Source organism: Ostrinia nubilalis, chromosome 22 (genome assembly GCF_963855985.1).
Source record: "Ostrinia nubilalis chromosome 22, ilOstNubi1.1, whole genome shotgun sequence".
Taxonomy (NCBI): domain Eukaryota; kingdom Metazoa; phylum Arthropoda; class Insecta; order Lepidoptera; family Crambidae; genus Ostrinia; species Ostrinia nubilalis.
Genome location: NC_087109.1, coordinates 388121 through 404770, shown reverse-complemented (window position 1 = coordinate 404770; position 16650 = coordinate 388121). Strand labels below are relative to the sequence as shown.

At 39.3% G+C, this 16650-nt stretch overlaps 1 protein-coding gene across 1 annotated transcript; it reads left to right on the top strand.

The window, feature by feature from the left end:
* The first annotated feature begins 3969 nt into the window (after positions 1-3969).
* Positions 3970-16434, top strand: LOC135083001 (uncharacterized). Its single transcript, XM_063977762.1, has 9 exons — positions 3970-4562; positions 5017-5206; positions 5656-5758; positions 8342-8499; positions 8907-9189; positions 12620-12711; positions 13586-13649; positions 15587-15733; positions 16144-16434. The coding sequence occupies exons 1-9, from the start codon at positions 3986-3988 to the stop codon at positions 16417-16419; spliced, it is 1890 nt and encodes a 629-aa protein (XP_063833832.1). The 5' UTR covers positions 3970-3985; the 3' UTR covers positions 16420-16434.
* The last annotated feature ends 216 nt before the right edge of the window (positions 16435-16650 follow it).

The window sequence follows — 16650 nt, the reverse complement described above, 5'->3', positions numbered from 1 at the left end:
TGCAATTGTAGCACAGAATTTAGCGTAGGCGAGCAAATTATTAAGCTAGTGCGCAGTATGAAAGAAGAAGTGATGGAGAATAATTAAATTTGAAATGAAGGTAGGAATATAGTGCCAAAAAAATCGAAAGTTCTTAAAATAATGGAATTTAGGCAATTTAAAGCGTGAATTTGCAAATGAGAAGAGTTACTTTGAATAGTTAGGCACAGAATATTGATTTGAAACTGCGAATTTAACGGTAAAACACCACTTGAATGCAAGTTACAAAGTTCACTAATATGCACAAGTCAAAGGGGACGAAATTAGGATAGAAGAAAAGGAACGGGCTCACAGTTAGAAGGGCAGGAAGCAATGCTGGGAAGAGTAGTCCAGGCTGTTGGCTGCTGTCCGTCCACCTCGTACGTAGGCGTGATCCGTTTTTCGTAATTTCTTCGACACTTCTGTTATGGGGCGATGCGGGGCGCGAACTGGCTGCGTGTGCGCTCGCGCTCCGATGTAGTCACCGCTGATGGTTTCCGTCCTTGGTTAGGCTTGACTTGGCTGCAAATTGCTCCGCGCGCAGGCGATGACCTTTGCCCTCCACGCGTTCGGTTGACCGTTGGATTGAGACTTCGTGTTTTAGGCGGAATATTAGTCCTGTCACGGTTTTGTTCAGGGAATTTAGTCGAACAATAAAAGATTTGGATTTTAGAATATTAGGTTTATAGATTTACCAAGTTTGAATATAAATACAATGAAATCAAGTTAATAGTTCGGGAGGCGAAAGAGGTCTGTCGTTGGAGTGCGAATTTGACAGCTCGGCGCGGGAGCGCCCACGTTACGCGCTGTGATTGGTCCACAGATCAGCAGCGACATTATGGCGTAGACACAATTGATCCTAGGACATCTAATTCTAGACACCTTTTCGGGGCCAGATTCTGTATAAATGTTACAGGAAATGTATGAATTCTAGGAATTGTATACTATTCCTAGGAAATGTATACAATTCCGAACCTGTTTAGGAAATGTATAAAATATTACTTCAGAGATTTTTTAATACGCACATATCCTAGGAAATGTATACTTTTCCTAGGAATTTTATAGAATTCCAATATTGTATTAGGAAATGTATGAAACTAAGCGGCACTAGCGCGGTCGCGTGATCGGGTACACCTCGGTACGCCTAAAATTTCATTTAGCCAAACCACATTGGCCGATAGGTATTGGAAATCCCTAATTTTAACATCTCTTTTATTAAACTATTATTGGTTTTAGTACTCCTGTAGCTGGATAACAAAGTCTCGGTTAGGTTAGGTTAGACTCCTCCTGGTGCACCCTGGGCAACGTCCGCGTGGTCTGTTCACGCGGGCGGCTAACTTCTCACCTGCGCGGCAGGTCACGTCAACTCGGCGGGCCTGTCGGGCAACCCGTAACCCACAATTGAGTGGGCCGGGGGCCGTCGAGGCATTTGCCCGGGCCACGATGCAGGGGACATCTTTAAAAACCCCCACAGGTGGGGGCTGGCGGGGCGTTTGCCCGGGCCCATTCTTTGGAGGGCCGCTCTCGGTACCTCTCTGATCAGCAGAGCTGACCGAGCAGCGGCATAGAGCAGACCGTAACCCGCTACGGCGGGCCGGGGGTCCTGTTTTACCAGGGCCGCGAGGAGAAAACCTCTATAAAAAACAACTGGAGGAGGGGATTGGGGGTTCCCTCGAAGCCAGAGAGGCTTGCTCGTGAGCGAGCCTCTAGCCTGAGGCGGAGCTGCGGACGAATGTCCAACCAGGACAATAACTCGCGGCTCCGTTTCTTTGGGCTCTGGTGGAAACCGTCGGGTTTTAGTGGGTAGGCCCCGCCTTTAGTGGGTAGGCGGGGAGAGTCCCACATAACCCACTGGCCGTCCCCATAGACCAGTGGGTATGCGCAAAGCAGCATTCCCCGACGAAAAAAAAAAAAAAAAAAAAAAAAAAAGGTTAGACTTGCGACCTTACACATACACAGCTGCCGCGGCAGCGGCCGCCGAGCGCTATTTAAGTTTCGAAGAAAAATAGTGGCGTAATAAAAATAATTTTGTGTAAAAAAATTTTAGACTTAAAATTTGTGTGCCTTAGACAATTAGGCGTACAAAAAAATTGCCGATTCGATAGAGACCCCGCGTAATCGGATGATGCAATACCCTCCCCTGCACCGCATGTCCACGCGTATTCATTGAAATCTTATATTACATTTCCGATTGCTGTTTAGGAAATGTGTAAATTTCCTAGGAAATGTGTCTAATATAATTTACATCACACATTTCCGGGTGATTTTAGGAATTATAGACAATTCCTAGGAATTGTATACAATGACGGATTTCATACATTTCCTGTAACATAAATACCTACAGAAAGAAGTTTTTTATACTGATATTTTACCCTCTCAACTTAACGAATTCCTTACTGGTTGAGGCGGCACTTTGCTGAAGAACAAAGAAAGTCTTTACAAATAAGAATGTATTGTTTCCTTTCAATTTAACTCAACTTGGAAGGCTTTGAACTCTGAAGAATTATTAAAGAGGTGGGGCGTGTACATTACACTTTTTTCTTGTGTAATGATAAAAAAAATGTGTTATCGTGGATGTGTGTGGGTAGACATAAGAAAAAACGAAAATCAATTGTTTCAGCCAAATGACGTCCACTGCTGGACAAAGGCCTCCCCCAAGGCTTTCCACAATGAACGGTCCTGCGCTGCCCGCATCCAAGCTCTTCCCGCGACCTTTAACTAGATCGTCGGTCCACCTAGTAGGAGGCCTGCCCACGCTACGTCTTCCAGTCCGCGGTCACGCGGTCGCCACTCGAGAACCTTTCTGCCCCAAATTCAATTTCACCACTATATCTTTTTCTTCATAATCGTTACTGAGGTTTTATTGGCACATAATAAATCATCATTTTGTAATGCAAAAACCACTATGGTTACTGAGAATCATTAGTTTTTTTATCTCATAGGTAGTAAAAGAGCAATGCATGTAATGCATGGGCAGATGCGAGTGCCTTGCAAGAGCAAGAATGGGGTCATAAGGTAAGTACTTATTTATTATTTTTGTGTCTAAATCTCAATTGAAAACATCCTGAATGCCTGTATGACTAAAGAACAGTAAAAAGGTAAATAAAATCAGGAACTAAAAAAAATATTACATACACTGTCCATTTTTCTTGAACGTTTACTCTGATATGATACGCTATGACTACGACTTATCTCCATTAATCATGTGACTGGCAGAAAATGTCTGGCTTTACGCTAAACCCGTAATATTACCAAAAGCTACAATTTATCAAGTTACAACGTTATGTTCACCTGATATCCCAAACACAATAAATAAACTACGAACAAGAAATGGACCATTTCTATATGCAGTGAGACAATAATATATTATATCTATAAAAGTGAAAGGTCACTGACTGACTGACTCACTCATCACGAAATCTCAGAAAATACAAGTGCCAAATTTTGCATGGGGGTTCCTTTTAGAACGTAGATGCTCACTAAGACTGGATTTTGCAAAATTCAGCTCCTAGGGGGTAAAAGGGGGATATACTAATAAAATTGATTACCTGTCTTAATTTTAATAACTTCAGTTCTGATGGATAATCGGTTGTTGGATTTTTAAGATTAATGTTAGGCAAGAGTGTTAAACTTTACTAACTGCCAAAAGTTTTTAATTTTGTTAATTTACTACTAAAAATGTTGGTAATTCACAATAAGAATTATATTTAGCTGCTCTTGCTTAGTTTTGAGATGATTTAGTAGCTTAACTGTAAAAGTTACTCTGTTACTTCCAAGATTTTGAAGTATTTTAATACTTTTTGCGGTAAATAAAATTCGTAGGTTTATGTACAAGTAAAAACAAGTTTTAGAGTTATTACAGTCGTAAACTAAATTTTCCCAACTGGAAATGTATGTGTATGATGAGATAAAAATACCATAAACTTTTTATTATTTTATAGTTTAAAACAAACTAGTAAAGAACAACATGAATCATCTAGCAAATATTGTATTTTCTATTTTAATAACTATATTTTTCGTAAACTCTTCAGCTCAAAATAATACTAGCATTCTTGAAAGTGCAAAAATTAATGACATTGCTAAAGCACTAATAAAAGTACTTGGAGTAAATCCAGATGTAAGTAATTTAACAAGAATAGAAGAATTAAAGGAAAAACTGAAGAAAATCGATAATTATGCGATTGATAAAGATAAATACGCTCTTTTACTCACCAATGTGACAATGGAAACCACTTTGAATGAAACTAATTTCTTCAAATCACTATACGAAGACGATAGTTTGAAATTTCTACAAAATACAGAATCGAAAAATTTGTTTTTGAAACTGAAAGAAAAAATGAACAGAGACGACATTCTAAAGATTATAGCTGAAAGAGGGCAAGATAAGAAAATAGTGAAATCAGCAAGGAAAGCGATGAGAGAAGATTACTTCGGATCAAATAAAGCTGAAGCTATTTTAGATGATGTTGTTGATAAACTACTAAGCGAAACTCCGCGAGATAAACACAAGTTCAACATGAATGCTAATGATAGCAAGTACTGGGGTAAGTTTTTGAATAATTTTACAACAATTTAATCAATTCAATCATTAAAGTGAGTTAAAATTGTTTCTACTTTTAAAATAGCAGCCAGAAATAGCCAATACAAACCAACATAGTCCAAATACCAGTAGTCGATAAGTCAACAGCTAATATTCGTAGAGTTATTTAGCCTTTAATTGTCAGTGTTGCTCGTTACCCAGCAGTGGGCAACATATTTTGTTTTGAGGTTGTAGGCAGTAAGCAGTTTGCTAGACATGAATGACCGCCACCGTTACCGCAACGTAAAGTAATCTTGGATAGGTAAATCCATGCATTAAAAGAGAGATGCATTGGATCATCGAGAGCAATGCTGATGGATGTTAAACCCCAATTTCCTTTAGATTTTCGTAGACTCATGGCCTTCTTTCTGCTTGAAATGGGCTCGTGGGCTGCTGATGAACTGTATCTTCCTTCCCAGACCCTCAAGGCGAGCTAGAAGACCTCCAAGAGTACCATCGCCACGACGGGCGGCGCATCTTCAAGGGGGAGCGCACCACCGTCAGATACTACCCATTCATGGTGTCGGTGCACGTCATGGGTCGCTTCTGGTGCGGCGGCGTGTTGTACTGGCACGATCTGGTGCTGACCTCTGCTGCTTGCTTGCAGTTGTAAGTGATCATCATCATCATCATCATCAGCTCATTTTTATCCTCCACTGCAGGACGTTGTAAGTGATGGTTCTGTATACAATGTAATGGAAAGCACTTAGAAGTCAAGGTCAAGTGTAACCACTAGAAGGTGACTTAGAAGAAATCTGGTTGGAAAATTTGCATGGATTTATGGATAATCACGAAAAATGATTTTAATACTTGACTCTCCCTCAAATAGGACTTTATCCATTACTTTCGCTTACCGGGCGAGTGCTCTGACTAAAAGCTTTTAAGTGAATTTCACGCTTTAATCCAGTGTCCTTTTAAAAAGATGAGAAAGTGTACGAGTCCGCAGATCAGTGGTCAAATTGGATCTGGCAAGCAAAAGGCAGTAGGTTCAAGTCCTACCAAAGGCAGTTGCCTTTTTCTGTTAAAGTCATGTTTGTTTATATGAAATCTTTTCCCAGGATGCATAACAACCGCTTCTTCCGCGAAAACCCAAGAGTGCTGCAAGTGAGGATCGGCAGCAATCACAGCAGGATCGGCGGAGAGATGGTTGATGCGTTGGAGGTACGAATAAGTGATCTTTAAAAATTTTGTGTTTTCAATAATATTGTTTTAAACTTTCATGGTCACTTACAAAATTATTATCTGCCCATAACATCTCACCCGCAAGTTTCTTCAGTTACTCCGTGACAATGGCGCTTGCAACAGTGCCCAAAATATCGGAAACTCAATATTAAGGTAGTACATGGTAGCAATCCCGTCAGTAATAATAATTTTGTGTTTCCATTGTTATAAAAAACCCGACCGGGAATCAAACCTGGGAGCTATATTATGTAGGCAAGCTTTCGCGCAGGCCAATCGAGTCTTCAAATATTTATCGTTTTGACATTGTATTTTGTATTGACAGGAGACTGAATCAGAATTTTAAACCTTCGTATTATTAATACCGATAGTCAGTTAGTAACAAGTTTAATTTATGTTACATTTCGTTATTCGAGTCACGTAGGCTTGGATCTAGGCTGAATCCAAGATAGATCTCTGATGTCATTAATCTCTTGGGCAAGATATATTTCAGAGGTCGTTTCTCAGTTGAAAAACAGGACTTCGATGTAAGACGTGATAAAATAATGTATAGGAAAGTAGATACAAGAACCCGTGGATAACGTAGCTTTTTGGTCAAATGGTCAGCGTTTTTAAAACCAGGGATGTTATGGATATCCGTAACCGTAACCGAAACTTGCGGATATCCGAAATAAAAAAAAATATCCGAAACCGTAACCGTAACCGATTCAAAAGTTTCGGATAGTTTCGGATGTAGGCAGTTTAAATTGTTTTTTGTATACATTATTTGTAAAGGCATAACAGCCTGATTTACCTTTATAATGATAAATCTAGTATCAATTTTTATTTTTTTATTACTTTTTATTCGATGTAAAGTGTGCGGCCATGAATGAACCTTGTTGGACAACTATTGCAAATTGCATTCTAAAGCACAGATATCCGTAACCGTAACCGAAACAATATTATTTCTATATCCGTAACCGTATCCATAACCGAAACTACATATCCATAACATCCCTATTTAAAACCTCAAAATGACCAGCTGCATCAAAAGACGTCTATTTTAAAATCTATTCCAAACTAGTGTTCGATGAAAGCGTCGCTTCTCCAACAATCTGCTACACTGAATGAGCCCCTTGACCCAGTGGATCGCCCGCGGCGGGGTCAAAGGTTCGTTGATGGCGCTTGTGATCTGTCCCTTTTTTATGCCCGAGCACGATAAAATTGCACGAAAGCAGAATATCTGTGGAGGATAACCCTCTTAGTGGAAACCTAATTAGGGCTGATTTTTCAATCCTCAGATATCTTATAGCTGAAGAATAAACTTGTCAATTTGACATATTTCCCATACTGAAACTGTCAATGTGCCAAACTTATTCTACAGTTAAAAGTTATCCGACGATTGAAAAATCAGCCCTTAGTGTAATAAAAAATATTTGTTTGGAGTAAAAGTTCCAGCATCATCAAATTTTTATTAATGAATTTGTGTTTAAAATAAAAATAGTAAATAGAAGTTTCGTTCTAAAGTAGCCTTTGAAAATCTTATAGAGCAAATTTTAATGCTCTATCAGCCATCTAAAAGTGAGCTTTGGGATAGGTAGTAGTAGGTATGTAAAATTGTTGTCAACGAAAAAAGCTGTATAATGTTTTCATTGTCATGAGAGTGGCAGTTGAGAACGATCAAATAAAAACATGAAAACACATACCAGTAAAAAACAGCAACAAATCTTGTATATTTTCAAAGATCGATTTTTCATTTTCAAAAATCATGCACCATTTTTAACCTAAACGAATTTGATAAATTATGAAAGAGCAAAGTTTGTTCTACATCAAATCACAGAAATCAAAACAACAGCCAATAAAATAAATATTGAAGAAGCGAACAAAGATAAATTGATTTGGAAGTCTTTCGAGTGAGATCTCAAGGCTAAGAGTGGCAATCAGTGATTCTTTCAATAAACGCAATCTGGGGACGTGACGGGCCATTTATTTTCGAATTCTATCAATATTTAAAATTGAAATAAAATTATTCACTTAGAAAGAAGGTAAAAAAATGAAATGTTTATTAATTTTGGATCTAACAGTTCAAAAATGGAGTAAAATGTAAACAAAAGTACAATAATTTGATATTATAATAATTATTTTAGGTGCTTTCAAAATACGTGTAAATGTATTTACTGAGTATGTGTGGTCTAACTTAGAACGCATCAACACATACATGATGCAAGTAGCATGCGTACAGATGCGGGTCCAGAAAAAAATATATTCCTAAATACTTTTTACTTCAAATAGAAAAAATATAAGAATCTCTTAGATTTTAGTTCTCTTATAATGTAACGATGCATATGAAATGACTCGTATTATGATGTTAGTAAATCTTTAATAAATAAACATCCCAACGATGTCGGCACCGAACTGTTGATTTGAGATTCGACGATATCTCGATCCCTGTCGATCACTGGACTTTTATTTTATTTTATTTTATTATTTATACTTTTGTGGGGAACACACTCAATTTCCTTTCCATTTACCCTGCATAATGCAATAACAGCCATCTCTGACCACCTTTTTTTCCCCCTTACTCAGGTTTATTTCCACCCCGGCTACAACCCTCGGACTTTGCGCAACAACATCGCCGTGATCCGGCTCCGCAGGCACCTGAACTTCAACTACCATCGGATCCCGAAGATCATCGCTATCTCTGATAGCCCCTACACAGTGGCGCCCACTGCTGAGGTCTTGCTGTTGGGATGGGGCGTCACTAAGGTACATTTACTGCAGGCTCTTGAAGATTATATGGCATTGTCATCACCACGTAATTTGCTTAGAGTCTACGGCAGAAGCACAACCCTCTCAAAACCAAAGGCAAATGAAGGACACCTGAACTTCAACTATTACAACCGGACCACGAAGAACACCGTGGCTCCCACTGTTGAGATCTTATTGCTGGGATGGGGTGTCACTAAGGTACAGTTATGGGTTCTCGAAGAGTCTACATTTTATTGTGCCAATAATGAGTCGTCAAGCTAAGAACCGTGGCACCTTCATCGATATCATCATCTACTGCAGAAACAGACCCCTCTAAAATATACTAGAGGCAAACTAAGAACACCTAAACTTCTGTCTCTTTCTGAAATTCCATCTTTCTCAGCACGTACACCGTGGAGCCCACTGCTGAGGTCTTGCTGCTGGAATGGAGTGTCACTAAGGTACATTTACTGCAGGCTCTTGAAGATTATATCGCATTGTCATCACCACGTAATTTGCTTAGAGTCTACGGCAGAAGCACAACCCTCTCAAAACCAGAGGCAAATGAAGGACACCTGAACTTCAACTACTACAACCGGATCCCCAAGATCATCTCCATCTCGGAATGCCCTTACACCGTGGCGCCCACTGCTGAGATCTTGCTGCTGGGATGGGGTGTCACTAAGGTTAGTCACTTATTAGTCACGCCAGTTAAGGGTTCTCGAAGAGTAGACGTCAAGCTAAGAACTGTGGCATCTTCATCAATATCATCATCTACTGCAGAAACAGTAAACAAGAGGCAAATTAAGAACACCTGAACTTCTGTCTCTCTCTGAATATCCATCTTTCTCAGCACGTACACCGTGGCGCCTAGTGCCCACTGTTGAGGTCTTGCTGCTGGGATGGGGTATTACTAAGGTACAGTAACCATTCTTGAAGATACAGACAATGGCACATCAAGCTAAGATCTGCGGTGTCTTCCAAATAACCATCACCAGGTCATTTACGAGTCTACTGCAGACCCACTCAAATTTAGCAGAGGCAAATGAAGGACACCAAGGTACAAAATTACTAGGCCATATCTATAAGATAAGGTTGATAAACGATAGATAAAGTGCCAAACTAAGTAAAGGCATCTTCATCACCTTCATCAGGTCATACAATTAGAGTCTGTAAAAACCTGTTTGCTTAAGTAACCAGAACTGGCTGTACATACATTCTATATTTTGATAGCTATATTTGATTAAGACTTTTATACTGTTTATTTATATCTGTCACTTCACTTCTCTCACTAAAAATACACGGTCTATCTCTCATCACTCTCTTATTTTTCTTTAAATCTTAATTCTATCAGCACTCTGCACTTCTACTAGTTCCTAGAGTTCCTAGAGAGTCTACTGCAGAAAAACGATCCTCTCAAATTCACCAAGTGCAAATGGAGGATTTGGCCTACGTTTGTCAGACTGGTTGATGAAATCGAATGTTCACATATCAACATTAATGTCTCTTAATTACCTTTTACCCCATCGGATCGACCAAAATTCACGCAAGTATACATCCGCGGTTAGAAGCTTGATATAATTTGCTTTAGAGCTCATCGGCTGAACCATTTAAGAACCTAGTAAGGGACATGTTTTCAGATTTTCGTTTTTTATCATTAAGCTACATAATATTAAGGTACCTACCGAATACAAAGACAGAAATTGCGATCAAACAACTAGAAGCCTAAAAGGCAAGGGACTCCAAACCTAGTAACTACACCACAAACCCAATTTGACCATTTTAAAAAACCAGTAAGTAACATAAACCATTTCGAAACCTAGTAAGTGCATGAACATACTAGGTTTTATAATGGTCAATGTGCCTTACTGGGAAATGAAAATTCGTGTCCACCCACCTCCCGACCATAAAAAACCTAGCATCACTCACAACACACACTGATCAAAGACTTTTGTCTTGAGACACTGCGGTATTTCGGACGTGAGAATATTGCGAAGCTTCCCGAACGCTACCCAGCCGAGTTGGATTCGACGATTGACCTCTTTCTCGAAGTTGGACCTACCTAACTGGACTGTTTGTGCCAGGTTTTTTGTGCCAACCTATACATAATTGTCAACAACTTCGAGTGTAGTGTCTCCAACCATCAGAGGAGTGGGTACAACATGGGTATTTGACATGATTTTTGTCTTGTCCATGTTCATTTTAAGACCCACTTGTTGAGAGGCTCTACTGAGGCCATCGAGCATTGTGCTTAGATCCTCCACGGTCTCAGCCATGACTACGATATCGTCCGCGAAACGAAGGTGGGTGATATACTTGCCGTTGATATTTATGCCGAGTCCGCTCCAGTCCAGAAGCTTGAAAACATCTTCCAGGGCGGTGGTGAATAGTTTCGGACGTAGACATGGCTCAGAAGTGAGATGGGTCTATAGTTTTTAACAAGATTATGTCGTCTTTTTTGAAGAAGAGTATCAGCACACTTCTGTGCCATGCCGTAGGCGTTTTTCCCTCGAGTATGACGGAATCGAACAGCCTCTGAAGATCCTTTTACCGGCGTTCCGCCTGCTTTTAGAAGCTCAGCCGTGATTCCATCATCACCCGGTGCCTTGTTGTTTTTCAGCTGTTTGAGAGCCATTCTAATCTCGTACAGACTGACGTCCGGGATATCTTCGGTGTAGTGTCGGGTCAATCTAGCTCTTGGCTCTCCGGCTAGATTTGTGACAGGTGTACATACACTCGTGTATTGTTGTCCGTAGAACTTCTCAACCTCTTCCAATAACTCAGGCCCCAACGAGATGTCTCTGCCATCCTCGGTCTTCAGCTTGGTCAGTTGGCGTTGGCCAACAGACAGATCCCTTGCGAACACTAGAGCCTTTGGTACGCTCAATCGCCTCTTTAATACGATCTGTATTAAATAATTGGTAGGTCGTGAGTCAAAGACTTGGAGATCTGTCTTTTAAGATGCCGATTCTGAGCAGCATCTTCAGATGACTGCAGAACCAAGTTCCGTCTTTCTTCCATAAGTTTATTGGTGAGGTCAGAGATCTTTTTGGTTCCTTTTGAACGACGGTTTTAAAGAACTTAGACCCAGTCGTTTGGACAATTTCAACGAACCTGTCATTGTATTCGTCCACATTTTCACAGTCTCCTAGGCATTCGAAACGATTTTGCAACTCGAGCTGAAAGGTTTCGGGGTTTTGGAGTTGGATGGGCGCTGGGTGGAGAGTAGACTTCATCAGTCGACGCCTCTCCAGCTTGGGTCTGATATTCAATGTGCCTCTTACCATTCGGTGATCACTTCCTGTTTTGACCGACCTATGGTAAGATTGAAATGGACCCTGACCCCAATAACCATTTTAAAACCTAGGAAGTGCGCTCATACTAGGTTTGGATTCTGGTTTTTACGAAGTAAAAAAAAAAAGAAAACCATTTGAGTGTTAGTAAGGGCCATAAAACTTGCTATTTAAAAGTAAATTAATTAATTTATTGTAAAATATATATAGTTAAATTATTAAGCTTCAAAATAAACATCAAAAAGTTTTCAAAAGTTTGAGTATACCAGTATGGTAAACGAAAATGTGTTTTTTCGCGCTCCTGTAAAATTTACTCCGCTGCTCTTACTAGGTTCTTAAATGGTTCAGCCGTCATCTTCTAGTGAATAACTAAAGGACGGAGTTCCTCATTTGCTCCGAAACTTGCGCATTACCGAGCACTTACCATTAAAGTGACGGAGTGAGTTTTAAATTTAAGATCCTCTTCAAATTTGCAGTTGACGACTTTTTAATGGTATTATAATCCTGAAAATTTAATACCATTTAGCTAAGCATTTCCACTGTCAGCCTGTGAACAATGTTAAAGATGTGACATTTTTGAAAAATTCAAGAAGCCACAAGACGCCCACTGCTGAACTTTCCACATCGGTTGTAAGCGGCCTGCATCCAGCGCCTTTCTGCTACCTTTATGAGGTCGTCGGTTCACCTACACTGAATACCATAAAATTTAAAAATCTATCAAACTATTTATTAAAATAAGATTTAAAACGTCACGTGTAAATGCCGTTTTCCGCGTCTGTCTAAAGTCTAGCCTCAGCCGCTAAAGTGGTTTCCGTTGTTCCAGATGTCACAGAAAATGTCTTACGAGCCAGTTTACCTCCAGCGGAAGTTCTTACCAGTGTATCCAAACACTTTCTGCAAGGAGGTGTATGGCGAGTGAGTATTGTTTGTTTAGTTAATAACTACTTCCAAGTTCAGGAAAAAGTATCCTAGACAGCATCTCACTTAACACCAGGTGCAAATTCCAGTCAAATACTTTGTGCTGAGTAAAAAAAGTTATGATGGACTAAAATCGGCTTCAGAACATTTATGTGATTTTTGTACCATGCAGTGCAGGGAAGCGCCATTAACATTATTTCTTAGTTCACTTTTAGTACACAAGCTTAAGGCATGGATTCCATCAAAGCGAAGAGGAGAGAAGACGAAAGGAGTCTTGTTTTGAATACTCATCAGATTTTCGAACCAAAGTTGAACGAAGAAGAGATTTAGAAATAAGGAAATCTGATTGGTTATTCAAAACACATTTCCTCTCATCTCCTCACTTCTCCGCTTTGGTGGAAAGCGGGCCTCACGTCAAGGCAATGTCACCTTAACCAGTAACCGTGTAGCTATTATATCTATTACTACAGGATTAACAAGATACATGCGTTTTTTTCGGGATTAGGGAGCAAACAATACTTTTAATCCGGTCGCGCGTTCCCGAGGGATTCTTCCTTGTTATTTCTTTTGATTGAAAGTTTTTCCTCTCCCGTTCAATTCTTAAGGAATATAGGTACATACATAGATGAATGAATAGGGAATGTTACATCGCGAATACCGGAATCACGTAATATTGAAGTCTCAAACTTACTTCAGAGTAATTTTTTAAAACCACTGATGTTAGATTGGTTTGAAAGTTTGTACACGTACCTGAACGGTAACGATGTATAATAGCGTCATAGTTGCTTACATTACTGCAGTAAAACTTTTAAAAAAGTTAAGTTTAATTAATTACAAAGATTCTGTTTCACCATTTTTTTTTTGTTTTCAGCAAATTCATAACGCAAACCATGTTCTGTGCCGGCACGTTTACTACTGGAGAAGGAGCGTGTGATGTAAGTACATTATTTAATATTATTTACAAAATCAAACAATCTACAATAATATCAATTAAAAATCACAGTGTACCATTGGTTAAAACGGGGAAAAACGGGGTCCACGCGTACGAAGTCGCGGGCGGCCGCTAGTACAGTAGAATCTCGATTATCCGGACTTCGATTATCCGGATATCCGATTATCCGGACTCATTCTTCACGGTGTCTAATTACCGATTTAGGGTCTGGACCCATAAAAACGGTAGGCGCCGCCACCCTAATACGGTACGGACTACGTCTTAGTTCATTGTTAAAAGAAATGTATCCATCCAATGGTCTAAAATTTAGATTTTTAAAGTCTAAATGATGTATTGAATTGAAAACCCTTTCTATTGTAAAAAGTTCATTATTGTTTGATTTTACTTTGAATTCGATTATCCGGATTTTCGATTATCCGGAACACCCCTGGTTTTAATTGATCCGGATAATCGGGATTCTACTGTATTATTATGCTTATAAGTTACTAGCGGCCGCCCGCGACTTCGTACGCGTGGATCCCGTTTTACCCGCTTAGGGGTTGAATTTTGCAAAATCCCGTCATAATGAGCACCTACGTTCTAAAAGAAACCCCAATGCAAAATTTGAGACTCCTAGCACTTGTAGTTTCTGATGAGTGAGTCAGTCAGTGACCTTTCGCTTTTATATATGCTCTAATATAAATATCAAAGTATTTAGGCATTACAAACAAATACCTTTACAAATATTTAGCGGCATCTTCAAAGCAAAAACACGAAACAGTCCCAAGATATCAAACCGAACTTTAGCAGTAACGCCAGAATCAGCAAGAATAATAAATTACATTCGTAATTTTGTTTTAGAAGCCACTTAGAAAGCAATTAGCATTAGGATTCTGTCCACAGCTTGGTACACGAGGATTTATGCATGGTGTCATGGTGATTAAAACTCAGCCGCTGATTACGTATTATGGTGGTTTTAAGAATTTATAAGTCCCACGGCTAAGCATGACTGCGCATAAATGTTTAAATTCTTTTGATAAGATGTTCTTTCATTTAAACGAATGGCACTATTTCTATTATCTACTCTCAAATCTTAGATAATGTTTTCTGTAAAGAAATAACTACCTCTGTCGTGTCTAACCTACTCCTAAATTTTAGTAAATATATTCTGTAACTATAATTAAGATAGCACTTAACCTAAAAATTAGAAATTAATTGCTAATACTTAGTACAATATAAAAGTTACAAAGATTATGAACTACTTAAATAACATCTAGATACATCTGTTCTGCTCTGAATATCCTTATCCACAATTCTTTCAAAGATAAAAGAAACATAACGACTCAGAGAAAAATAATTAGAAACAGCGTTTTTTATGTTAATTAAAATGAAGGCCACGTTTATTATTCATAATTTCGACTAATTTTCTCGTAATGTTACAGTAGGGAGCTCAAAATGTCTATTTTTAATTACAAACAATTGTTTTAAGGCTTCCACCGTGATTTAAAGTGGTAGAGACATTCTTAAACGGTATAATCAGTTTCTTCGGTCCACCTTGTGAGGACGTCTCACGCTGCGTTTTCCGGTACGTGGCCTCCACTCCAGAACCTTGCTGCCCCATCGGCCGTATAAAGGTAGCAGGAAGGCGCTGGATGCAGGCCGCTATCAACCGGGTGATGTGGAAATCATTGGGGGAGGTCTATGTTCAGCAGTGGACGTCCTATGGCTGAAATTAATATGATGATGATGACCTTTATCACTAAGTAAATCACTGGAGATCTTATTAGAAAGTGCTTTGATTTCTATTAAATTAGCTCCTTTGGGCAATAGTGAGTGGATGTGGAAATAATTTGGGAGGCCTATGTTCAGCAGTGGACGTCCTGTGGCTGAAATGATGATGATGTAGATTTTTAGCCTTAGCGTTCTATATTCAATTTCTAGCACGACGCAGGCGGGCCAGCGATCCTAGCTGGTAAACTAGTGGGCATCATCTCCTTCGGCCCGTCAGTATGCGGGTACCCTAACGCACCCACTGTATTCACGCTGGTCGGCGCCTTTTCTGACTGGATCGAGACTGTCAATGAGACCGTAAGTTTTGATGATACTTAACTTGCTAAAGCGGGAAAATTTATCTTTCAAGGTAAGTAAGAAAAGGTTATAGAAAAACGCCTATGAGTCACAGTGCAATTTACATCAATTTGGGAGGCATGTTTGCAGCCACAAGATCACATTTTATTTTCATGACTATGAGGTTCAGATCAACATGCAAGAATTTGTATTTTATAACTGCCTTGAAACCATTCACGAGATATCGTAATTAGCAAGCCAATAAAGCTTGAAAAATTGAGTCATATTATAATAGCTTTTAAAAAGCTACAACAAGTGTGTAATTACAACCAAAATTTTGAAGTGAAGTTTTAACAAATGTACCAATTTAAAGCAGTTTTAGGGATAGTAAAATTTAAGCAAAGTTTAAACTTTCACTTTTTTATCATCAGATGCCAGACTACTACCGCGCAAGAGCCCGGTCCACGACCACAACCAGGAGGCCCATCTTCGAATACCTGGGCACCATATTCAACACTCCTCCCCCCACCGAGGCACAGGGAATCGAGATCCGCCCGCTAAAGTTGATCACCTTAGAAGCCACGCCACCTACCGTACCCACCGAGGTGACCACTGAATATGTCGAGGAGGAAACCACCGAGCCTCCAGGGTTGAGGTTCTTGAAGGATCAGTTCAGTGACGCAGACTCTTGGGGTGATAAGAAATAAAGGTTTGTTGTTTTACTTGACTTTTTTAATAAATTAAAGTCTCCCCAAAATTTAATAATAATCAGAATTTCTATTTAGGGGTGAAACTTGATGTTGCAAAACCCAGTCTAAACTAAAAGAGAACACATTTGTTCCTTTCTGTTTTATAAACTCGTCAAATAAAAAATCTAGAAAGTCATTTCTGATCGTAAAACGGAAAAAAATCTGAAGAAGATTGGAAGATTTTCTGAT